The following is a 26,869-nucleotide window of genomic DNA, read 5'->3' on the forward strand; positions in this document are numbered from 1 at the left end:
TATTTTATATATACTTGTGTTTATATGTCAATCCTAATCCTCCAATTTATCCCTCCTCCCCTTTGCCCCCTGGTAACCATAAGTTTATTTTCTACATCTGTAACTCTATTTCTGTTTTGTAGATAAGTTAATTTGTACCTTTTTTTGTTCTTATAGATTCTGTATATAATCTGTATCATGATTTTGTCTTTATCTGACTTACTTCACTCAGTATGACAATCTCTAGGTCCATCCATGTTGCTGCAAATTAGTCTCTTTCTTATAGTATCACTGTAAATGATGAAAGACTTAATTAGTTTCAGTTTGATTTGTTGTCTTTTTTAAATTTTTGGTGCACAGCTTATGGGTTCTTAGTTCCCTAACCAGGAATTAAACCCTTGCTCTCAGCCTTGAAAGATAGAATCCAAACCACTGGTGTGCATGCATGCTCAGTTGCTGTGTCATGTCTGAATCTTTGTGACCCCATGGACTGTAACTGCCAGGCCTTGCATGGGATTTCCTAGGCAAGAATACTGGAGTGGGTTGCCATTTGTGTCTCCAGGGGACGTTCCTGACCTCAGGATCAAACTTGCATCTCCTGCTTAGCAGGCAGATTCTTTACTGCTGAGCCACCAGGGAAGCCCTCTTAATCACCTGGATCACCAGGTAATTCCTGGCTTGTCTTAATCAACTACGCTGATATCTGACAGCCCATCTTTCTTCAATTCACTTGAGTTCCTGACACATATAAATGGAATCATTTAGTCCATCAGTTCAGTTCAGTCACTCAGTCATGTCTGACTCTTTGTGACCCCATGGACTGTAGCATGCCAGGCTTCCCTGTCCATCACCAACTCCTGGAGCTTGCTCAAACTCATGTCCATCGAGTTGGTGATGCTGTCCAACCATCTCATCCTCTGTTGTCTCCTTCTCCTCCCGCCTTCAATCTTTGCCAGCATCAGGGTCTTTTCCAGTGAGTCAGTTCTTCTGATCAGGTGGCCAAAGTATTGGAGTTTCAGCTTTAGCCTCAGTCCTTCCAATTAATATTCAGAGCTGATTTCCTTTAAGATTGACTGGTTTGATCTCCTTGCTGTTCAAGGGACTTTCAAAAGTCTTCTCCAACTCCGCAGTTCAAAAGCATCAATTTTTTGGCCCTCAACCTTCTTTGTGGTCCAACTCTTACATTCATACGTGACCACTGGAAAAACCATACCTTTGACTGGATGGACCTTTGTTGGCAAAGTAATGTGTTTGTTTTTTTAACATGCTATATAGCTTTGTCATAGCTTTTCTTCCAAGGAGCAAGAGTTTTTAAATTTCATGGCTGCATTTAGTCCATAACTGTTGAATTTTCTTTGCTTTAGTTGGCACAAGTACATCAGAGATTATCATACCTTTTGTTGAGTATGAGTAGTTTGTTTCTTTTGTGACTGAGTAATATTCCATCATGTTGATGTACTGCAGCTTGTATATCTGTCCATAATGGAGGAATACTTAGATTGTTTCCAGTTTTGTTGATAACTGATAAAACTGCTATAAACATTTCTGTATATATTCTTTATTAGCAAATGTTTTCATTTCGCTAGAAGTGGAATTGCTGGATCACATGCTTAATAAGAAACTGTCAAAGTGGCTGTTATCATTTTACATTCCCACCAGCAGTATATTAAGAGATTTAGTGGCTTCACATTCTTGCCAGTACTTGGTATTGTTGGCTTTTGTTATTTATCCACTGTAACAGGGGTAAAGTAGTTTCTCATTGTTTTATTTATACTTCCTAACGATTTTGAGCATATTATTCTTTTTTTTTTTTTTTTTTTACTATCTGTATACCTTCTTTAGAGCAATATTCAGATCTTTTTTAAAAAAAAATAAATCATGTTCATTTTTCGACCCTAGTTGAGGGTCAGAACGATATTCTTCTATATTTTCTTCTAGAAATTTCATTGTTTTACTTGTTATATTTAGGTCTGTATTCCATTTTGAGTTTTTGTGTTTGTAGAATGAGATAGGTAGCAATGTTTCTTTTTAATCCTCACTTTGGCATATAGGTATCCACTTGTTCCAACCATTACCCTTTCCTGAAATCTTTTTAAATCACTGTAATTGCCTTTGTACTTTTTTCAAAATCAATTCTGTGGTTGTTTTTCTGTACTGTATGTTCTGTCCCATTGATCTATATGTCTTACTCTGTTTCCAATATGCTGTGGTGATTTCTGTAGCTTTATAGTAACCCTTGATGTATTTGTTTTCTGTGGTCTCTATAATCATATTAAGTTGAATCTAAAAGTTGAAATTATTACATTTCACAGGTTGAAATTTTTTCACATTTATATCCATGTGCAGGCGTGCTCAGTCACTTCGGTCGTGTCCAGCTCTGTGTGACCCTGTGCACTGTAGCTCGCCAGACTCCTTTGTCCATGGGATTCTCCTGGCAAGAATACTGGAGTGGACTTCCATGCCCGGCTCCAGGGCATCTTCCCAACCTAGGGATCAAACCCACGTCTCCTGCATTGCAGGCAGATTCTTTTAACCGCTGAACCATTGGGGAAGCCCATTTATAGTCATAAACATCTATAAATTTTCACTATTGAATTTTGATTAATGTACATGTTAGAAATTGTTTTCAATATCCAAAGTGCTGTTAATTTACAGTTGAAGAGAATTTTGTAATAGTGACTGTAGTTAATAGTAGTAAGTAGAAACATTAAATAGAAAAGGGAAAACTTATACATGTTGCTAGTTGTCACTACTTTTAAAAAATATTTTTATTTTTAGTGAGACTTTTTTTGTTTTCATAGGTGGTTTAATTTTTATAGGTTCTCCTAGCAGCAGAACCTAGGACAAGAATTTTAAAATGCCAATTTGGGACATGCAGGTGTCTCTTGAAAGGGTGGCAGGAGGTGATTCAGGGAAGACAGAGCAGCTCATAAAAAGTCATTAAGTCTACTATCACAATAGGATACTGGGGCTTTATCCTGTTGGGAAACTTTAGGAATAATCAGTGTTGATACTGGAGAAGGCAATGGCACCCCACTCTGGTACTCTTCCCTGGAAAATCCCATGGATGGAGGAGCCTGGAAGGCTGCAGTCCATGGGGTCGCTGAGGATCGGACACGATGGAGCGACTTCACTTTCACTTTTCACTTTCATGCATTGGAGAAGGAAATGGCAACCCACTCCAGTATTCTTGCCTGGAGAATCCCAGGGATGGGGGAGCCTGGTGGGCTGCCATCTATGGGGTCACACAGAGTCGGACATGACTGAAGCGACTTAGCAGCAGCAGCAGTGTTGATATCATTTTCAGAATTAACTCATGGAAAATGCAAGTATATTTCCTGTTACTGATTGTGTTGTGTGGTTTAGAGGACTGTGCACCTGCCTAGTGCCCACATGGGCACAGTAGCTTTCACCAGTTCAGGAGAAGATCCCTCTGGGGCAGAGAGGAAGCTTGTGGCATTTAGAAGCCTTGAGCCAGAGTAAACTGTTAGGTTCAAAGAACACGCAGGGACACTGATAGCATCTGTGTCCTATGCATGCTCTATGACTTCTAAGTCCCTTTTCTGGGTTATCATAATAAATAACTTCAATCAGATCATCCCTATAGTGATATTTCCTAAATAAATTAGATTACACTTTCTGTACTTAAGTGTCTGTCTCCACTTTTTATTCATAAAGCTTCATTAAGTTTTGTTTATTTATCCTTGTCATACTATTTACTTATGTGAGAGACCTTATTAACTACACACTTGGAAATATTATTGTTTATTCCATCTTAAAATCATGTCAAAATGGCAAATAAGTGTATAATACATTTTCATTATCTTTAGCTATCAGAAGAGTGCAAGTTAAAAACATGTGAAGCATTGCACATCTTTAATTAGCTAACAGTTTTAAGTGATGACAGTAACAAATCCTGATGAGAATACAGAAGAACTGGCTCTCTCATACATTGCTGGTGGGAATATAGAATGACACAGCCACTCTGGAAACAGTTTGACATTTCTTTTAAAATTGAACATACATTTTCATGACTCAGCAGTCACATTCCTGAGCATTTGTCATAGAGAAATGAAACTTACATTCCTGCAAAGACTTCCTACGCTATATTCAGAGCACTTTGTTATTGCCCCAAACTGGAAGCAACCCAAATAACTTTTATCAAATGAATGGCTAAATTGTGATACATCTGTACGATGAAATACTACTCAGCTTTAAAAAAATAATAAAATATTGCTTCAGACAACAATTGGAGAAGGCAATGGCACCGCACTCCAGTACTCTTGCCTGGAAAATCCCATGGATGGAGAAGCCTGGTAGGCTGCAGTCCATGGGGTTGCTAAGAGTCAGACATGACTGAGCGACTTCACTTTTCACTTTTCACTTTCATGCCTTGGAGAAGGAAATGGCAACCCACTCCAGTGTTCTTGCCTGGAGAATCCCAGGGACGGGGGAGCCTGGTGGGCTGCTGTCTATGGGGTCACACAGAGTCGGACACGACTGAAGTGACTTAGCAGTAGCAGTAGCAGTCAGACAACAATTTGCATGGATTTCAAGGGGGGTCACACTGAAGGTAAAAAACCAGTTGCAAATGGTTATATTCTATGTGATTCTAATTATATAATATCCTTGGAATTAAAAATATATGTAGTTTTGAAATATATTAAAATGGTTGTCAGAGGTTTAGGGATGAAGGTGAAAGATAGTGTAAATAGAAAGAATTTTCACAAAAAGCTGTCTTGGTGGTGATGGAACGGTTCTATATCTTGATTGTGGTAGTTGCACAAATCTGTACACCGTTAAGATTTTATAAACTGTACACATACACAAACAAGAATGCATGTGAAACCTAGTGAAATCTTAATCAGATCTGTAGTTTAGGATTGTACCAATGTCAAGTTCCTGGATTTGAAAATGAGCTATGGTTATATAATACATCATCTTTAGGGAAAACTGGGTGAAGGTAATGTAGGAGCCTTCTATACTATTTTTTGCAATTTCTTGTGAATCTGAAATTAGTATTTGGTTACTCAGTATGTTTTATTTATTGACATTCTTTTACATCTTGTAAGCTGATTCTTCATTACAGAGTAATCCCATAATATGTAATTTAAAGTGTTTTTTAAGTTAGGGCTTAAAAGACTATGAAACTAATTGTATAAAATTTAATTTTGTCAAGTGTTTCCTTGTCTGTTGTAAACCTTTTCACAGAATTTCAAGGTTGCAAATATAAATAAAATAATTTCATTTTTAAATGATCTACTTTATAGACTAAATTAGAGAACACTCATGATTTCTTAAGAATTCTAGGTTGTAAATTAAAACCTTTGATGGTCACTCATCTCATTGATATAAATCTATAATCTTTCCTACTTGTAACATTCTTTTTGGTTTTTTTTGACCTGTTTGTGCCCATTTCTTGAATCTCAGCTTAAATGTGACTTTCTTGTGGAAGTCTTACTCTGACACTCTTCTTTCAAAATCTTTGTTTCTACTCAGATATATGCTTCTATGCCAAGTCGAATTCATTTTACATATGTACAGAGTAATCATATAATGGGAAAGTTAATCAACCAACAGTGTCGTTTGGTATAAAATTTTGGAGTACATCCTAAATCTTAAACATATTAATAAATTATTGAAAAGATGAGAGCACCCAACCTATTCTAGTGATACTTAACAGAGATTTATTTGTAACTGGTAGAAGAAATATCACTCCCTGAGTGTAAGATCAATTGTTGTTCATTTTATTCACCTGAAGATAAATCACTTTTTCAGATTTTGCAGACTTTCCCTTTTTCTGAAAAAATGATATATTAAAGTGAAAGTTTCTTTACTATATCAATGCTACTTCCTCTTCCTTTATAGTACTTCTATATTGAAGGAACCCAGAGGTCAACAGTAAGTCTTGTCTGCTCTCTTTTTTATTTCAATGTTATTTCTAAACGACTTGATGAAATTCCCTTCTGTTTTGAAGGACCATTTTTCACCTGCATATGAAGAAATTTAAACTATTTGAGCTGATATTAACATATTCTATTACTATAAAGTATCTATGATTAAAAAAAGTATTTGTCAATTTATATTTATTAAGTATAATTTTAGGATTCAAATCTACTGACCAGAAAATAAATAATGTTTTTTTGGTATGATGAAAAGAAAAAGGTATATGATAATGGTTAATTATCTAAGGAAATGTTTTCAGTGTTTCATCATGTGTCAGAATTTTTCACTGCTTATATTATATGAGGAAAAACTTGGTTATTTCCCTATATTCTCATACACTTTTTGACACTTTGACAAGTACGATAGTTTTTATTTCTGCACCTAGTGACTTTTCATTCTAAAAATATTGTTTGAACCAGGTTTCAGAAGATGTATTCTGGTTCCTAGTTTGGGAACTCTGCTGCTGCTGCTGCTAAGTCACTTCAGTCATGTCTGACTCTGTGTGACCCCATAGACGGCAGCCCACCAGGCTCCCCCATCTCTGGGATACTCCAGGCAAGAACACTGGAGTGGGTTGCCATTGCCTTCTCCAATGCATGAAAGTGAAAAGTGAAAGTGAAGTTGCTCAGTCATGTCCGACTCTTCCTGACCCCATGGACTGCAGCCTACCAGGCTCCTCCGTCCATGGGATTTTCCAGGCAAGAGTACTGGAGTGGGGTGCCATTGCCTTCTCCTTGGGAACTCTATTACTATTCAAAACTAAGCATTTTCATCTTTTATGAAAATGAGGGCCTATGTACCATTTGTTTTGATAAAGTGAGTAGAAATATGGATTATTCTGGGAAGTCTAGAATATATAATTTTATTGTATATATCTAGATACAATAGATTAAAGATCAGGGGATCAAAATAGAGTCAAGAAATAAATACACATAACACTGGAAATTCTGGAAGAAAATATATAAAACTGGCAGCCAGTGGAGTAAAACTAAGAAATTACTATTTGTGGGAGAATTTGTGCTTTCTTACTGTTTTAATCACTTTTATAACATGTATTATGAATTTTAAGTATTGTATATAATTTTGAAAAATTAAAATGCACTGTCAGATTTTTGTAAGAGAAATTTATCAATCAATATTTAATTGTCCATTTGCTAATTATACCAGGATTAGTATGATATGCAGAACATTGGACACTGTCTTTCAAATGCTTTTTTAAAAAACAGTACAACCTTCTTCCATAAGACATATTTCTTAATAAACTATTCATTAGACATATACCATTATCCTTTATGTCAGAAATTTAAAATAAGAAAAATTTTATGACTGGCCTGAATGATGGACATTTGTCCTCATTTTCTTGTGCTCTGGCCTTTGTGATATCCAAAGGTACAGTTCCCAGGTGGCACTAGTGGTAAAGAACCTGCCTGAAAATGCAGGGAACGTAAGAGATGTGGGTTCTATCCCTGGGTTGAGGAGAACCCCTGGAGGAGGTCATGGCAACCCACTCCAGTATTCTTGCCTGGAGAATCACATGGAGAGAGAACCCTGGTGGGCTGTAGTCCAAACGGTTGCAGAGTTGGACACGATTGAAGTGACTTAGCATGCGCACACATGACCTTTGTGATATCCGAAGTTACAGTTTTCTACTTACAGGTTTTTTTCTTCCTTTTATAGTATACTAACACAAGTATATTTGATGCAATGTCCTAATTTTGTTTTTTTAACATTTAAATTTTAATTTTTATCATCCTTTTCCCAAGATTTCTTACACTTGCCATACTATATTGTGTACATTGAAATAATTTTGGAAATCATTACTTTTGCTTCTTGCTGTCTCTGGTTTTGTTTTGCTCTGTGTGGCCTCTTCAGAGTTTTATATATGTTTGGGCTGACTTATTGGAAAATCCACCATGTGTTAGCTCTCCTAATAGTTCCCCATGTCATGCAGCTCCTTACATAACACAAGTAACTATTCTTGGGGTTTTGTATATGTATTTATTTGACTGTCATTTTATTGAAAATTGTTTGACAGTTGTTTACTTATGAAAAATGCAAGACTAGCACGCTCAGTTTGTGCTATTATAGTTAATTGTTGCTATATGGGTATTTTCAAATTTTAAAAGACTCAGAACAGTAAAATATGTACTTAGCACAAATGTTACCACTCTTTGGTACCTTTAAAACCGTGCTTTAACTTTTTAAACCTTTGTTCTCATGCTACTTAAAAAAAATAATTTTATTGAGGTATAGTTCGTCTGCCAGACTTTTAACCATTGAAAGGGTACAGGTCCATGGTTTTCCCTGTATTCACAAATGTGTGTGGCCACCACCAGTGTCAATTTTGGTACCTTTTTGTTACTTCAAAAAGAAACCCCATACTCTTCAGCTATCACTCTCTGGTTCTCCTTCATGTGTTTTCCACATGAATTTTGGAGTCAGCTTGCACATTTCTACAAAAAATACAGCTTGGACTCTGATTAGGATCAATGTGGGTATTGCTGGCCATATTAACTGTGTGAAGTCTTCTGACTCTGAAAAAGTGGGATTTTTTTCATTTGTTTAGATCTTTAAATTCTTTCAACAGTGTTTTATAGTTTTCAGAAGTTTTTCACGTTAAAAGAAAGTATTTCCAAATATATTTTATTTAAAAAAATAATTTGTTTTTGGCTGTGCTGGGTCTTCATTGCTGTGTGCAAGCTTTCTCTGGCTGCGGCAAGTGGGGGCTGCTCTCACTGCAGTGCCTGGGCTTTTCATTGTGGTAGTTCTCTTGTTGTGGAGCACAGGCTCTAGGCTCGTGGGCTTGAGTAGTTTCTGCTTGTGGGCTCAGTAGTTGTGCCCCGAGGGATCTAGAGCACAGGTTCATTAATTGGGCTCATGGGCTTAGTTGCTCCCAAGCATGTGGGAATTTCCCAGAAGAGAGATGAAACCCGCATTCCCTGCATTGACCAGCAGATTCTTAACGACTGGACCACCAAGGACGTCCATATTTTTTCATTTTGGTGTTATTGTAAATTGAATTAGTTTTTAAATTTCATTTTTCAGTTGTTCATTGCAAGTTTATAGAGATAGAATTCATTATTTAAATTTTGATCTTATTTCCTGTAGCTTTTCTGAACTCATTTCTAATATTTCTGAACTAAGTTCTTATATTTTTCAGTGAATTCCCTACGGTTTTCAATGTACTAAATATGTTATCTATTAGTTTGGCCAAAAAGTTCATTTGAGTGTTCCATAACATCGTACAGAAAAACCCAAACAAACTTTTTGGTCAACACAATACAAATACTTTTCCTTCTTCCTTTCCAGTTTGGAACCCATTTGTTTATTTGTTTCTTTTGCCTACTTGCCTTGACTAATGCCTCTTTGTTGTTGTTGTTTAGTGGCTAAGTTGTGTCTGACTCCTGTGACCCCATGAACTGCAGCACCCCAGTCTTCTCTGTCCTTTACTATCTCCCTGAGTTTGCTCATGTCCATTGAATCAGTGATGTCATCCAACCATCTCATCCTCTGTTGCCCGCTTCTCCTCTTGCCCTCAGTTTTTCCCAGCATCAGGGTCTTTTCCAATTAGTCAGCTGTTTACATCAGGTGGCTAAAAGTATTGAAGCTTCAGCTTCTGTCAGTCTTTCCAATGAATATTCAGGATTGATTTCCTATAGGAGTGACTGGATTGATCTCCTTGCTGTGCAAGGGACTCTGAGGGGTCTTCTCCAGCACCACAGTTTGAAAGCATCAGTTCTTCGGCACTCAGCCTTCTTCATGGTCCAGCTCTCACATCCATACATGACTATTGGAAAAACCATAGCTTTGACTATACAGACCTTTGTCGACAAAATGATGTCTCTACTTTTTCATACATTGTCTAGGTTTGTCATCGTTATTCTTCCAAGATGCAAGCATCTTTTAATTTTGTGGCTGCAGTCACCATCCGTACTGATTTTGTAGCTCAAGAAAATGAAATCTGACACTGTTTCCACATTTTCCCCATCTGTTTGCCATGAAGTGATAGGACCAGATGCCATGATCTTTGTTTTTTGAATGTTGAGTTTTAAGCCAGCTTTTTTACTCTTTTCTTTCTCCTTCATCAAGAGGCTTGTTAGTTCCTCTTCACTTTCTGTCATTAAAGTGGTATCATCTGCGTATCTGAGGTTGTTGCTATTTCTCCCAGCAATCTTGATTCCAGCTTGTGCTTCATCCATCCTGGGATTTCAAATGAGGCACTCTGCATATAAGTTAAATAAGCAGGGATCTAGTATAATGTTGAAGAGAAGTGATAAGAGTAAACATCCTTGTGTTGTTCCTTGTCTGAGGGCCAAGTATCCTGTTATTCACAATGATGTTTACTGTGTATTTTTCTTAAATGTTCTTTATCATATTCAAGAAGTTCCTGTCTATTACTAGTTTGTTGAATCTGTTAACTTGAAACAGTGTTAGATTTGCCAGGTGTCTTTTCTGCATTTGTTGTCATAAGCATATGAGTTTTGTTTTCTATACTGTTGATATGCTATATAACATTAGTTGGTTTTGAGATGTTAAGCCAATCGTGCATTCCTGGGATTAAATCTCATTGGTTATATTATATAATTCATTTTTATACATTGCTGGATTTGTTTTTGCTAATATTTTACTGAGGATTTTTACATTATATTCATAAGACGTATTGGTCTGTAATTACCCTATTTCTATCTGTGGTTTGGTATCATGGTAATACTGCTCTATAAAATGAATTGGGGTTTGTCTTTTTTTTTCTGTTTTTTGGAAGAATCTGTGGAGAATTTTTAAATTCTTCTTTAAATATTTGTTAGAATTCAGTGGTGAAGTCATCTGATCTTTTTCATTTGTGGGTAGTTTTTGATTACTAATTACTTCACTAGTTGTATTAGTTTCTAAAGATTACGTGTTTATTCATGAGTCAGTTTCAGTAGTTTGTGGTCATTCTATTCATTGTATTACCCATCTTATCTGAGTTACCTAATTAATTTTTATGTCTATTTTTTTATTACAATAGCCATTTCAGGTCTCTTCTGGATATTTGCATGATACATCACTTCCCACCCTTTTACATTCAATCTGTTTGTAGCTTTTTATGTAAGGTGTGTTTCTTCTAGACAAACATAAATATTTTTATATAAAAGTATCAGGACTATTGATATGAAAGTGTGAGATTTGTCTCATTATTTTATTTCCATGAATCAGTATACTAGTCTACAAATTGTTTCCTACTTTTTCTATAAAACTCAGCTTGTTTTTACTAAGGCCTTCGATGAAATATTTAATAAGATTAAGTTTCATTGCATTTTGAAAGTTCTGTTATTTTTTGAGTTGTAAATTCATTTCCCTTATTTTCATGTCATGAAATGAATTAAAAAATAGTGATTTGAAGTTTCCTAAACACTGGATTTTTATTATATTGAATAATGAGTATAATAGTTATATCTTATAACGTGATCTTCTGGCATGGAGAAATATTATAATGTTAAATATAATCATATTTTTTAGTTGAACTTATGTATCATTTAGATTTTTCTCTGATAGTTTAAATTTTTATATTGACAGTTTGTTGCATACTGATAAATGCTTTTAAGTCATAATAGTGTGTAATTTTAACATGGATTGGCCTCATCCAATGCAATTGTTTAATTAGCTTGTAGTTAATGCAAGTTAGTCTAAATTTTCACTGATTTCCAGTCTCTAATCAGTTGACTTCTGGGATACATTTCTTACATTTTTTTTTTTCCTTAAAAAAAAAAAATCTTAAAAAGTGAGAACACTAAAATCACTTAAATACAAATTATAAAAGTGTTTCATAATGTTTTAAAGAAGCAGTCTTGTTTTTGAAATGTCTAATTTTGTGTATAGAGTTCCTTAGGGATTAAAAAAAATAGTTTTTCTGGATTACATACATAAAAATGTATGGAGAAGAAGTAAGATTTTATAAACACTGTTAATCATTCTACATTAATAAAGATTTTCATTTTTCAAAAAACCCTCACTTTAAAATAGTGGTCAAAATATGTATTCAACAAATTAGTGTAAGACTTGTAATGCAGGCAAGTAAACCTTTGGCTTTTTTAGTTTTTCTACTGATTACCACTGTTAAGCAGAAGTTTCATATGGGAATAGGAAAAAATGAACTCATCATTCTTTTGAGCATCTGGAGTAAGTTTACTGCCAGAGGCAAGCTGGTAATTTCTATATTCTTATCCATACAGCAAATCCTATCCTGCCCTGAAATGAATCACATACACAGCTTCATTGACTCTCACAGAAATATTCTAGTACCTATGTGAGTTTTTTTAGCTGGATAAATTGCATCTCTGGGCCTCAATACAATTCCTTTATAAATAGTAAAGATACCCCCATAACACAGTTCCTTCAGCCTTAGTATGCTTTGATAATTATCCATGGAGTCCTAAAATAGATATGAAAAAAATTATTATTTTTAAATGAATGTCATATCTTATCAAAAATAATGTGAACTTTAACTCTTTTATGGCTATTTAGAGCTGAAGACATTATTTGTATAGTCTTATGGAAAACTTTATAAATATCTGGGATGATAGAAACAGTCAAAGGCCTGATGGGAACTCACAAAGTAGAAAGTCTACTCCATGCTCTGCTAGCAAGTAGCTGAGTGATCTTGGGTAAGTGATTCAACTATTTAATAATATAATAATACTTCATAATTAGTTAGATATGATTATTGTGGGGAAATTAACAAGATGGTGCCAGTCAGGCTCTGTCGCCCCACACTCTCACGCCCTCTTGCCCCATATTCTGGAAACAATGACTTTGCACAGCTGTGTAACAGCTGAGATCATTTATAACACTGCACATGTGTATCACAAGGTACTCGCTTGGTCATGGTTAGTAAGTAGCAGACTTGTAGTTTGAACTGAGGCATTTTTTATAGGTAGATAATACAACCAGAAAATATTGTGCTAGTGGCTAGAATTTGATGAAAGCAGACAAATACATATTTTATATCACATTTGCATACTTTTACCTTTGACTCTCCCTCTGATAGCTCAGTTGGTAAAGAATCCGCCTACAAAAAAAAAAAAAAAGGATCCGCCTGCAATGCAAGAGACCCCAGTTTGACTCCTGGGTTGGGAAGATCAGCTGGAGAAGGGATAGGCCACCCACTGCAGTATTCTTGGGCTTCCCTTGTGGCTCAGCTGGTAAAGAATCTGCCTGCAGTATGGGAGACCTGGGTTCGATCCCTGGGTTGGGACAATCCCTTGGAGAAGGGAAAGGCTGCCCACTCTAGTATTCTGGCCTGGACCAACTGTATAGTCCATGGGGTCACAAAGAGTCGGACACAACGGAACGACTTTTACTTTCACTTTTCACCTTTGACTCATGAGCAGTCTGAATGTTTTCCTCCTCATCCCCATACGTTACACTAAAAAATGTGATAGGCTGTGGCTGGAATGTCTCAGGATGAAATTCTTTTTATAACAATATAGGTTTTGTATAATTAGAACACATTGAAAAATAAAAGTACAATGACCTTGAATAAAAATTGTGGGAATTTCCTGGCAGGCCAGTGGTTAGGACTCCATACTTCCAATGAAGGGGACATGGTTTTGATCCCTGCTTGAACAACTAGGATCCTACGTGCCATGAAGCTGGCCAAAAAAAAAATTAGAGAGTATCTTTATACTTGTTATAGAATTACCCTGGGATTTCTTTGGAAGGAATGATGCTAAAGCTGAAACTCCAGTACTTTGGCCACCTCATGTGAAGAGTTGACTCATTGGAAAAGACTCTGATGCTGGGAGGGATTGGGGGCAGGAGGAGAAGGGGACGACAGAGGATGAGATGGCTGGATGGCATCACTGACTCGATGGACATGAGTCTGGGTGAACTCTGGGAGTTGGTGATGGACAGGGAGGCCTGGCGTGCTGCGATTCATGGGGTCGCAGACAGTTGGACACGACTGAGTGACTGAACTGAACTGAACTGAACTGAATATCCAAAAATATTGATTTTAAGTGACGCTCCTTATGTGATATTTTGGGTATTATTAATCCTGTGTTTTGAGGAATCATTTGTAATGTAAGTTATAGAACATTTTAGAAAAATCCCTAGATTTAGCATTAGCATAGGCTTCTAAAACTAAGCATGATGCATTGAACAGTTGATTTAACATTATCTGTGTCTAACCTATGGGCCATTTATTTCAGATTTCATTGTGAGATATATATGTAAAGATTGTTTGTGACCAAAAGAATGCAGCCTTTTCTATTTTGAGAATCTCTACAAAAACTTACAGATTACTTGTATATGAATATGGTTTTATTTTCAAACCCTTTCACAATATATACGTTTCACATTATATATATTATAGTTACTATTAAGAGATAAGAAACAGACTAAAGCTTCCTCCCTCAGAGTGAAGAATTCTCTATCTTACGTTTGGCTGCAGGAGGAAGACAAAGGTGTTTTTGTTTTAACTAAGCTGTCATCAACAAATACTTGTTATATCTGTACAGATCTATATGTAAATATAGCCATATTTTCTAAGTACAGTGAAACTATTATGAAAAAATTGATCAAGATATGTAATTTATAAATACTGTCTAGTTTGTGATATTCTGAAACATAGTTATTTGAAATTGCATAGCATGTGAGAAATCTGGGTGATTTCTGTATAAGCAATGGGTTGGAGGTGGTGTTCAGTTACTAAGTCGTGTCTGACTCTGCAACCACATGGACTTCACACACCAAGCTCTTCTGTACTCCACTGTCTCCCTGAATTTGCTCAAATTCATGTCCACGGAGTTGATGATGCCATCTAACTGTCTCATCCTCTCCTACCTGCGTCTTCTGTTGCCTTCAATCTTTACTAGCATGAGGGTCTTTTTCAGTGAGTGGCCTCTTTGCATCAGGTGGCCATAGTTTTGAGGTTTCAGCGTCAGTCCTTCCAATGAGTATTCACAGTTGATTTACTTTAGGATTGACTGGTTTGATCTCCTTGCTGTCCTAGGGACTGTCAAAAGTCTTCTCCAGCACCACAATTTGAAAGCATCAATTCTTCAGTGCTCAGCCTTCTTTATGGTCCAACTCTCACATCCATACACGAATACTGGAAAAACCATAGCTTTGATTATATGGATCTTTGTTGACAAAGTGGTATCTTTGCTTTTTAATATACTATCTGGGCTTGTCACGGGGGCTTCTCTGGTGAGTCAGTGGTAAAGAATCCACTTGCAATGCAGGAGACAGAGGTTTGACCCCTGGGTCATAAAGGTTCCCTGGAGAAGGAAATGGCAATCCACTCCACTATTTGTGCTTGGGAAATCCCATGGACATAGGAGCCTGGTGGCCTACAGTCCATGGGATTACAAAAGAGTTGGACACAACTTAGCAACTAAATAATGACTTCTGGGTTTGTCATAGCTTTCCTTCCAAGAACCAAGTCTTTTTTTTTTTTTTTTTGCATGAAAAACAAGATAATTTATTAAGGCAAATTCTTCATCCCCTCAAGATATTGTGGGTGGAATGATTTTGGAATTAACCTAATCAAGATGAGAGGCAAGACAATTTCGTTAGGAATTTGCACATCTATCATAGTAAAGAGAATTCACTCAACAGACAACTGAAAGTGGAGACTAGGTCTCCTGAAGTGTAACAGCTGGAACTTAATTGTAGTTACTTATTTTAAAAAGCAAACATACTGAATGGTATGACTAGGCTTGTTCATTCATTTCAGTCCCGTAGCTCAGTCGTGTCCAACTCTGTGACCCCATGAATTGTAGCACACCAGGCCTCCCTGTCCATCACCAACTCCTAGAGTTCACTCGAACTCATTTCCATCGAGTCGGTGATGCCATCCAGCCATCTCATCCTCTGTCGTCCCCCTCTCCTCCTGCCCCCAATCCCTCCCAGCATCAGAGTCTTTTCCAATGAGTCAACTCTTTGCATGAGGTGGCCAAAGTACTGGAGTTTCAGCTTTAGCATCATTCCTTCCAAAGAAATCCCAGGACTGATCTCCTTTAGAATGGACTGGTTGGATCTCCTTGCAGTCCAAGGGACTCTCAAGAGTCTTCTCCAACACCACAGTTCAAAAGCATCAATTCTTCGGTGCTCAGCTTTCTTCACAGTCCAACTCTCACATCCATACATGACCACAGGAAAAACCATAGCCTTGACTAGACGGACCTTTGTTGGCAAAGTAATATCACTGCTTTTTAATATGCTATCTAGGTAGGTCATAACTTTCCTTCCAAGGAGTAAGCGTCTTTTAATTTCCTGGTTGCAATCACTATCTGCAGTGATTTTGGAGCCCCCAAAAATAAAGTCTGACACTGTTTCCACCGTTTCCCCATCTATTGCCCATGAACTGATGGGACCAGATGCCATGATCTTTGTTTTCTGAATGTTGAGCTTTAAGCCAATTTTTTCACTCTCCACTTTCACTTTCATCAAGAGGCTTTTTAGTTCCTCTTCACTTTCTGCCATAAGGGTGGTGTCATCTGCATATTTGAGGTTATTGATATTTCTCCCGGCAGTCTTGATTCCAGCTTGTGCTTCTTCCAGCCCGGCGTTTCTTATGATGTACTCTGCATAAAAGTTAAATAAGCAGTGTGACAATATCCAGCCTTGACGTACTCCTTTTCCTATTTGGAACCAGTCTGTTGTTCCCTGTCCAGTCCTAACTGTTGCTTCCTGATCTACATATAGGTTTCTCAAGAGGCAGGTCAGGTGGTCTGGAATTTTCCAGAGTTTATTGTGATCCACCCAGTCAAAGGCTTTGGCATAGTCAATAAAGCAGAAATAGATGTTTTTTTGGAACTCTCTTGCTTTTTCCATGATCCAGCAGATGTGGTAATTTGAACTCTGGTTCCTCTGCCTTTTCTAAAACCAGCTTGAACATCAGGAAGTTCACGGTTCACGTATTACTGAAGCCTGGCTTGGAGAATTTTGAGCATTACTTTACTAGCGTGTGAGATGAGTGCAATTGTGCAGTAGTTTGAGCATTCTTTGGCATTGCCTTTCTTTGCAATTGGAATGAAAACTGACCTTTTCCAGTCCTGTGGCCACTGCTGAGTTTTCCAAATTTGCTGGCATATTGAGTGCAGCACTTTCACAGCATCATCTTTCAGGATTTGAAATAGCTCAACTGGAATTTCATCACCTCCACTAGCTTTGTTCGTAGTGATGCTTTCTAAGGCCCACTTGACTTCACATTCCAGGATGTCTGGCTCTAAGTGAATGATCACACCATCGTGATTATCTTGGTCATGAAGATCTTTTTTGTACAGTCTTCTGTGTATTCTTGCCACCTCTTCTTAATATCTTCAGCTTCTTTTAGGTCCATACTATTTCTGTCCTTTATCAAGTGCATCTTTGCATGAAATGTTCCCTTGGTCTCTCATTTTCTTGAAGAGATCTCTAGTCTTTCCCATTCTGTTGTTTTTCTCTATTTCTTTGCATTGATCACTGAGGAAGGCTTTCTTATCTCTGTTCTTGCTATTCTTTGGAACTCTGCATTCAGATGCTTATATCTTTCCTTTTCTCCTTTGCTTTTCACTTCTCTTCTTCTCACAGCTATTTCTAAGGCCTCCTCAGACAGCCATCTTGCTTTTTTGCATTTCTTTTTCTTGGAGTTGGTCTTGATTCCTATCTCCTATACAGTGTCATGAACCTCCATCCATAGTTCATCAGGCACTCTATCCATCAGATCTAGTCCCTTAAATCTATTTCTTACTTCCACTGTATAGTCATAAGGGATTTTTTCAGGTCCTACCTGAATGGTCTAGTGGTTTCCCCACTTCTTCAATATAAGTCTGAATTTGGTAATAAGGAGTTCATGATCTGAGGCACAGTCACTCCCAGTCTTGTTTTTGCCGACTGTATAGAGCTTCTCCGTCTTTGGCTGCAAAGAATATAATCAGTGTGATATCGGTGTTGACCATCTGGTGATGTCCATGTGTAGAGTGTTCTTTTGTGTTGTTGGAAGAGGGTGTTTGCTATGACCAGTAGATTCTCTTGGCAAAACTCTATTAGCCTTTGCCCTGCTTCATTCCGTATTCCAAGGCCAAATTTGCCTGTTACTCCAAGTGTTTCTTGACTTCCTACTTTTGCATTCCAGTCCCCTATAATGAAAAGGACATCTTTTTTGGGTGCTAGTTCTAAAAGGTCTTGTAGGTCTTCATAGAGCCGTTCAGCTTCTTCAGCGTTACTGGTTGGGGCATAGACTTGGATTACTGTGGTATTGAATGGTTTGCCTTGGACACGAGCAGAGATCATTCTGTCATTTTTGAGATTGTATCCAAGTACTTCATTTTGCACTTTTTTGTTGACCATGATGGCTACTCCATTTCTTCTAAGGGATTCTTGCCCACAGTAGTAGATATAATGGTCATCTGAGTTAAATTCACCCATTCCAGTCCGTTTTAGTTCGCTGATTCCTAGAATGTTGACGTTCACTCATCATCTCCTGTTTGACCACTTCCAATTTGCCTTAATTCTTGGACCTAACATTCTAGGTTCCTATGTGATACTGCTCTTTACAGCATCGGACCTTGCTTCTATCACCAGTCACATCCACAGCTGGATATTCTTTTTGCTTTGACTCCATCCCTTCATTCTTTCTGGAGTTATTTCTCCACTGATCTCCAGTAGCATATTGGGCACCTACCGACCTGGGGAGTTCCTCTTTCAGTATCCTATCATTTTGCCTTTTCATACTGTTCATGGGGTTCTCAAGGCAAGAATACTGAAGTGGTTTGCCATTCCCTTCTCCAGTGCACCACATTCTGTCAGATCTCTCCACCATGACCCGCCCATCTTGGGTGACCCAGCACGGCATGGCTTAGTTTCATTGAGTTAGACAAGGCTGTGGTCCTAGTGTGATTAGATTGACTAGTTTTCTGTGATTATGCTTTCAGTGTATCTGCCCTCTGATGCCCTCTCACAACACCTACCGTCTTACTTGGGTTTCTCTAACCTTGGACGTAGGGTATTTCTTCACGGCTGCTCCAGCAAAGTGCAGCCGCTGCTCCTTACCATGAGGAGACACCCCTCGTCCAAGGTCAGGCTTGTTACACTAGTTTAAAAATAGGCCACGCACGGGCACTGCGTTCTGTGCCTTCTGGCGTTGGTCATTTAAAATAGTGAATATTAAATATGTGGGCTCCACGTCTGACCCACAGAACATCCACCCCAAATCTTCTTGTTCTGTGTAAAATAACCACTGTGTATGTACTATGAAAGTTTTATCCAGGCTCCATTATTAAGTCAAAAGAATGTAAATAGTCATATTATAATAAGCTAATGACTTGCGTATTTCCATATGGATGAATGTCAGTATATTTAAACAGGAAATAAATTGCAATCCTATCTACCTATATTAAAAAAAATAGAATATCTCCAGATTTGCATACTCATCACTGTAGAAGAGGTATGCAGGTTTTAAGGTTTTGTAATCACTTGTCAGAAAAATAGCAGTTGTTCCTGCAATATCTCATTAGCATCTGACTCAAATTATTTTTAGATTACATGATTTAGAAGACATTATAACTCCACTAAGAATTTGTAATTATTCTGGGATGGTTTCATCATTAACCCTAGAATCACTATCAGAAAGAGTAACAATGTGATATAGGAAAAAAGCTAACCAACATGACTAAAAATGTGGTCACTTTCAGAAGAACAATCTGGTCATCTGGAAAAATCCCAGCTACAACCTGCAAATATTCCCATGTGGGAGACTGGCCAAGGCACATGATTTCTCAGCAGGAAAGCCATGAGATGGGGTGAATTGAGGCTGTCCCTAAGGAGCAGGCTATAAACTTCCAAAGTTACCTTGGGCAGCATAATTGGTCCCATTTCCTCTAACGAAGTCTCATGCTTTCCTCCTCACATCACCCAAAGTTTGCTAAAGAGCATATTGGAGCAGAAGTGGACATTCTAGCACATTCTTATTGCTGTATTATGTTCGAAGACAAGAACATCCCAACCACAACAGTGTTGTTCCAGGAAGCAGGGCGGGAGTAGTGGTAGATTAGAAAAGAGACTATTAATTGCACAATTAATAAGAAAGTGAAAATGTTTCAAGATCTACAATAAGCCTGTATCCAAAGGAGTCTGTTTTCTTCAGTGATGCTGAACTTTGAATTCTGTACTAAAGCTTGTAATGAACTCACTCTGGTCTGCCAACCTGTGTCCGGCTTGCTTCCTGCCTGTTGAGGGGTGCGTATGCTACACAGAGCTATGATGGATTCTGTGGAGTGGTGAGATTCACAGAAGTTCCAGGATGCTCATGTCAGGATCATTGCTTTTGGAAAGTTTGATGCAGATGAAGATAAAGTGGTTTCTTGGACAGTAATTGCAATTTCTTTCTTTTAAAGTCAATGGGTTTCTTGTATAGTTTTATTACAATTATCCTAGGTTTAATTTCATCCATCTCCATGAAAGCAAAACACTCGGTACTGGTAAACCTTTCTTTAGGCTTGTAGTGTTTGAATTAAAAAAAAAATAGCTGCCCCTTTTGTTAATTTTTCAGCGTGCTTCTGGAGCTCAATGTCTACATTAAAATGAACATATGTATCTTCTTTTCTTGAAGCCACAGAAGTATCTTGCACAGGAGTTAAATCTGTGCCATTCAGGTCTTTTACCCTAACTGTAATATAGGGATCAGTGCATTGCCTGGCATCTTTCAGGCCAGTTTTCTCAATTCTGATAGTAACGTCGTTTCTGTTTCTGATGGCAACCTTGGTAATTAAGTACTGGGAACTCTGGCAGGAAAGAAATCAGGAAACCCTAATCCAGCACCACCCTCTTCTTCTTCTTCAAATTCCAAATTTTCTTCTTCACCAGGTGCTAAAATTCTTCTTAAAGGGACAGGCTGAACATCAAATGGGAATTCTTTATTATACGTAAGAATATTCTTTAGGATTGGTTCTAGCTTCTTCAGATCTGCCTTTACTAAAACTGGCGTCCCAGCGCTGCAGCAGACTTCGAGTCACCTCTGACATGGCTGGTCCCCACCCCGTCCCCTCCCACCCCTACCCCAGGAAAGGCCAGGCTCTAGGGCGTCATGTTCCCTGGGCCTGGCCCCGACATGAACAAGGCCAGGAGGAAGCGCTATGGCCACTGCTGCCACCCGCCAAGGGGCCGCCGAAGCCCATTTGCCTTACCAAGTGTCTTTTAATGTCATGGCTGCAGTCACCACCTGAGTGATTTTGGAGCTCAAGAAAAGAAAAACTGTCACTACTTGCACTTTTTCTTCTTCTGTTTGCCATGAAATGATGGGACCAGATGCCATGGTCTTAGTTTGTTTAACATTGAGTTTCAATCCAACTTTTTAACTCTCCTCTTTCACCCTCATCAAGAGGCTCTTTATTAAGAGTTTCTCCTCACTTTTTGCCTTTAGATATCATCTTCATATCTGAGGTTATTGATATTTCTCCCAGCAATCTTGATTCCACTGATGAGTAGAAATTTGTATAAAATCATGCGTGCTCTTTGTAAATAGGCAAAGTAACTTAGTTGCGCCCTGAAACGTCTTTTCTTTCCTTTTTTTAATTGAGTTATTAATTTACAATGTTGTGTTAGTTTCAAGTGTACACCAAAGTGATTATATATATAAAATTTATTATATATATTTATTCTTTTTTAGATTCTTTTCCATTATAGTTTATCACAGCATACTGGATATAGTTCTCTGTGTTACACAATAGATCCTTGTTGTTTGCTTGTTTTCTATGTAGCTGTGTATAGAAGTTAATTCCAAACTCTTGACTTATCCTGTTGGTGACCATAAGCTTATTTTCTCTGTCTGTGTGTCTATTTCTGTTTTGTAAGTAAGTTCATTTGTATCGTCTTTTAAAATTCCACAAATAAGTGACATCATGTAATATTTGCTTTCCTCTATCTGACTTACTTCCTGGACATTTAGGTTACTTCCACATCTTGTTAGTGGCTCACTCATGTCCAACTCTTTGCAACCCCGTGGATTGTAACTCGCCAGGCTCCTCTGTCCATGAAATTCTTTAGGCAAGAAGACTGGAGTGAGTAGCCATTCCCTTCTGCAGGGAATCGTCCAACTCAGGGATCGAACGTGGGTCTCCTGCATGCAGGCGAGTTCTTGAATGACTGAGCCACCCTTAGTTACTCTAAATAGCACTGCTGTGAACATCACGGTGTATAAGTAAGAGTTTTCCTAGATATATTCCCAGGAGTAGGACTGCACAATTATATGGCAACTCTATTCTTAGTTTTTTAAGGAACCTTTGTAATGTTCCCCATTACGTGTAAGTGGCTGCACCAGTTTACATTCTCAGCAACAGGGTAGGTGGTGAAACTTCTTTTCAGTTCTTTAATTTGCTTTTAGCTTTCTCTCTTATTTTCTCTAGATTTTTTGTTAATAATTTTTTCCTATCCTCACATCTACCCACTCTCTCATCCCTGTACCAGGAGATACCTTCCCAGCTTCTCAACTAAGCAACTGTTTTGGCTTTCAAGAAGTGTTTTCAGTGTCTTGTTGTGTAGTCACGCTTAACTGCATCCATATCTTTATTTCATTGTTTCTATCTAATATTTGAGAATTAGTTATTCCACTTTCATTTTATATCTAACATCCTTCATTTGTGCTTTTCTTCTCATCCTTGAGTCTACCTTCAAATCTTATCCCCTCCCTGGTCTTCACTGTCTTTGTTATAAATGTGCTTAATTTCTCTCCCATCCCAATATAAAATAAGAAAATCTCTCTCCAAAATCTGCCTTATCTATCTAGTTTCATTTTCAGTTGAAATTCTTGAAAATGTAGTCTATACTTCTTTATCTCTTCATTGTTCTTACCACTTCTCTGAAACTCAGGTAGTAGGAGCCACTGATTATGATTTGGTCATCCAATCCACTGAACACTTTATAGTTCTCATCTCATTTGACTCATTTATCAGTGTTGACCCTACCACCAGTTTGAAGCTTTAATCCTCTCTGGCTTCGCTTCTGTGATACTTGTTCCTCAGGTTTTCCTCCTTTTCTGGTTCCTCTCCCTCCTTTTCCATAGCTGGATCTTCTTCTTTTAATTCTTGCAGTGTTTCTTTCCTTCTTTAAAACTTTACCCACTGTTTTCTCTTGGGTTCTTATAGCCCCTTAACAGATGACTTCCAGCTCATTTTCTGACATATTCGGACACTGAGCTGAAGTGTCAGGCACTGTTTGTGATTTCCTCTCCTTTATCTGCTTGGCAGTCTTAAAAAGTCTCTCCTGGGTTTCACTGTTCCCCTCTATTTTTCTCTGATACTCCTTCCTCCCTTACTCTCATTTGTTCTTTTCTCAATTATAGGATGATTTCCCTCTGTTCTCACTACAGCTATTTGTCTCTCCACCAATTTGTCTTCTACAGAGCTGCTGAAAACCCTACTAAAAGACAAATTTTGTGATGTTGCTTCTTTAGAATGCCTCAGTGGGTAATGTTAGCAGGATAAATAGGCTTTCCTTTTTTTGTGTGTTCTTTTTTCACTGAAGTAAAATCCACATAACATAAAATGAATCATTTAAAGTGTACAATTCAGTAGAATTTACTTAATTCACAATACTGTGGAAGCATACTCCGTGTCTAGTTCTAGGCTGTGTTTCATCACTCCAAATGGAAACCCCAGAATGAAAGCGGTCGTTCCTCACTCCCTCCTGTCAGCCCCTGACACCCACAGATAGGTTATCTGTTACAGTGGATTTGCTGTTTCTGAATGTTTCATGTAAATGAAATCATTGCTTTATATGACCTTTTTTATTTGGCTTTTTTTACTTATATGTAATAATATTTTTGTGATTCATGTAGATTGTCATATGTATTAGCACTTGATTCCTTTCTGTAACTGAATAATAATTCCATTATATGGCTGTATCCTGTTATCTATTCATGAGTTCATGAACATTTGGGTTGTCCACAGAGTTTGAATGCCTCTTTTTTATTCATTTGAGTATATACCTGCAGGGATTTAACTGACGGTTCGTATGGTAAATCTGCGCTTCTGGAGGAACTACCAAACTCTTTCCACAGTGGCAACAACAATGTACATTCTCACCAGAAATGTATTAAGGGTTCCAGTTTGTGCAGATCCTTGCCAGAATTGATCCCCTCACCCTTTCTTTTCTTTTTTTCTTTAAAATTATAACCAATCTTGTACATACAGTGGTATTTTATCACTGTGTTATTTCCCTAATGACTAATGGTATTGAACATCTTTTTATGCACATGTTGGCCATTTATATATTTTCTTTGGGGTAATTATTAGGCTGATTGTCTTTTGTTTTTGACTCAGAAATATCTTTTAAATAATCAGATCCAAGATATTTCTGGATTTAATGATCATCAAAGAAGAGTTTAACCTTAGAAATTAATTTTAACCTTAGAAATTCTTTATTATTATGGTCTCAGTTTAATTGGGACTTGCCTGGTGGCTGAAATGATAAAGAATCTGCCAGCAATGCAGGAGACCCCAGTTCTATCCCTCAGTGGGAAAGATCCCCTGGAGAAGAGAATGGCCCACCCAATCCAATATTCTTGCCTGGAGAATTCCATCGACAGAGGAGCCTGGCAGGCTATAGTTTATACCTCACAAAGAATCAAAAATGACTGAGAAACTATCACTTTATCATTTTAAATAGTTGCTTGAATATTACCAGCATTTCTGGACTCTCTGTCCTTAAAGTGCAGCAAATTGTTTTTTAATCTTAATACTAAAATATCCAGTTCAGTTCAGTTCAGTCACTCAGTCATGTCCGACTCTTTGCGACCCCATGAATTGCAGCACGCCAGGCCTCCCTGTCCATCACCAACTCCCAGAGTTCACTCGAATTCATATCCATCGAGTCGGTGATGCCATCCAGCCATCTCATCCTCTGTCGTCCCCTTCTCCTCCTGCCCCCAATCCCTCCCAGCATCAGAGTCTTTTCCAATGAGTCAACTCTTCGCATGAGGTGGCCAAAGTACTGGAGTTTCAGCTTTAGCATCATTCCTTCCAAAGAACACCCAGGACTGATCTCCTTTAGGACGGACTGGTTGGATCTCCTTGCAGTCCGGGGGACTCTCAAGAGTCTTCTCCAATACCACAGTTCAAAAGGATCAATTCTTCAGTGCTCAGCTTTCTTCACAGTCCAGCTCTCACATCCATACATGACCACAGGAAAAACCATAGCCTTGACTAGACGGACCTTTGTTGGCAAAGTAATGTCTCTGTTTTTCAATATGTTATCTAGGTTGGTCATAACTTTCCTTCCAAAGAGTAAGCATCTTTTAATTTCATGGCTGCAGTCACCATCTGCAGTGATTTTGGAGCCCCAAAAAATAAAGTCTGACACTGTTTCCACTGTTTCCCCATCTATTTCCCATGAAGTGAGGGGACCAGATGCCATGATCTTCGTTTTCTGAAAGTTGAGCTTTAAGCCAACTTTTTCACTCTCCTCTTTCACTTTCATCAAGAGGCTTTTTAGTTCCTCTTCACTTTCTGCCATAAGGGTGGTTTCATCTGCATATCTGAGGTTATTGATATTTCTCCCGACAATCTTGATTCTAGCTTCTTTGAGTTTTTGAAAATTTTAATATAGAATATTTCCACCTAGCACTTCTTCATACCTTAATGAGCAGTTACAAAAAGGGTGTAATTTCCTTTGTCTGTTAACTAGCAGTCATTGGTTAGTGCTGACATAATTGCTGATATTCTCTGTTGTTTACTACTTTCTCTTTTTAAAAAATATTGTTTGCTTTCTTGTGAGTACGTAATAAACATATACCAGGTTAATGTTTTGTTGACAGTCAGGTATAAATGTGAATATAAGGTATAAATGTGTTTTTTGCAGTCATTCTTATGTGAATATAAGTATCTTTGATTAATGTTTTTGAAGACCATATAGAGTAATTTTGAGGTAATTTGAAAATAAGCTTGTATTTATTATCATGGAGATATGCTAAACTGTTGAGGGTACCTTTACTGATTGTCTAGTATTTTAAATTATAGTGTTTGCTTTTCAAGCAACAGATCATGATGAAAAGTTAATTCATAATGAAATGTATATATTAGCAAGTGTTAATTTTCAATTTGGCAAGGAAAAATTATAATCTGAAGTTTTATCTACCACCACCACTCCAAAGATAGTTTCCCTTGACTTTCTGAATGTTTCAGATTAGATTTCTAACATCCCCATTTTCAAAGATCGTATATTTATTTTAACTTATATTCTGATAGAACTGGAAGGTTTAGCCATAATGCTAAACTTATGAAAGAGATTCGATTTTACAAGAGAGAATTCATATATCCGTTAATGTTTTTTATGTTACCTCCAAATTTTTCAAAGATGAAACAAACCTGAAATCTACTACTTTCCAAGGGCTTCATAGGTGGTGCTAGTGGTAAAAAATCCACCTGCCAATGCAGGAGACCTTAGGGATGCAGATTCGGGAAGGAAGATCCCTTGAAGATCCTGGGTCAGGAAGATCCCCTGAAGAAGGTAATGGCACCCTACTCCAGTATTCTTGTCTGGAGAATCCCATGGACAGAGGAGCCTGGTGAGCTGTGGTCCATAGGGTCACGAAGAGAGACAATGACTGATGTGACTTTGCACTCGCATGCACTTTCCAAATGAAAGGTTTTTACATACAATATTTTTCTGCTTTATCTAAAGGGCTTACTTTACAAGCTTAATTTGAGTGTCTGTTCTCTTCAGTGCATGTAGTTTCTGGAGACTAATTACATCTTTTTGTTTGTTTGTGGTTTTTGTTTAATTACATCTTTTATTAAGGTGTGTTTCTTAGCTCTCAGGGACTTTTCAGCATGTACCAATTTTTTCCTAGAAATGGTCATTAAATTATATGGAAACAAATATTCCATTTTTTTCTACTTTGCCTAGAAACCGCTTCTCTGAATAATAGACTTTTTTGGGTATCTGTTAATTGGTAATTTTTGGTATCAGTTGACTCCTGGGATTC

The 26,869-nt window shown here is 37.6% G+C and overlaps 1 protein-coding gene and 1 pseudogene across 3 annotated transcripts in view; one reads left to right on the forward strand and one right to left on the reverse strand.

The window, feature by feature from the left end:
• Nucleotides 1–26,869, forward strand: part of ADK (adenosine kinase) — a 569,627-nt gene that overhangs the window by 213,546 nt on the left and 329,212 nt on the right. Inside the window, exon 5 of one of the 3 annotated variants that reach the window (XM_055536393.1) lies at nucleotides 5,848–5,880. The exons of the other annotated variants lie outside the window; for them this stretch is intronic. Within the exon in view, the coding sequence (XP_055392368.1) occupies nucleotides 5,848–5,880 (33 nt within the window). The remainder of the gene's footprint in view (nucleotides 1–5,847; nucleotides 5,881–26,869) is intronic. 3 annotated transcript variants of the gene reach the window in all.
• Nucleotides 20,145–21,094, reverse strand: LOC129641233 (axin interactor, dorsalization-associated protein-like; annotated as a pseudogene).

The sequence above is a fragment of the Bubalus kerabau genome, chromosome 1 (assembly GCF_029407905.1).
Source record: "Bubalus kerabau isolate K-KA32 ecotype Philippines breed swamp buffalo chromosome 1, PCC_UOA_SB_1v2, whole genome shotgun sequence".
Taxonomy (NCBI): domain Eukaryota; kingdom Metazoa; phylum Chordata; class Mammalia; order Artiodactyla; family Bovidae; genus Bubalus; species Bubalus kerabau.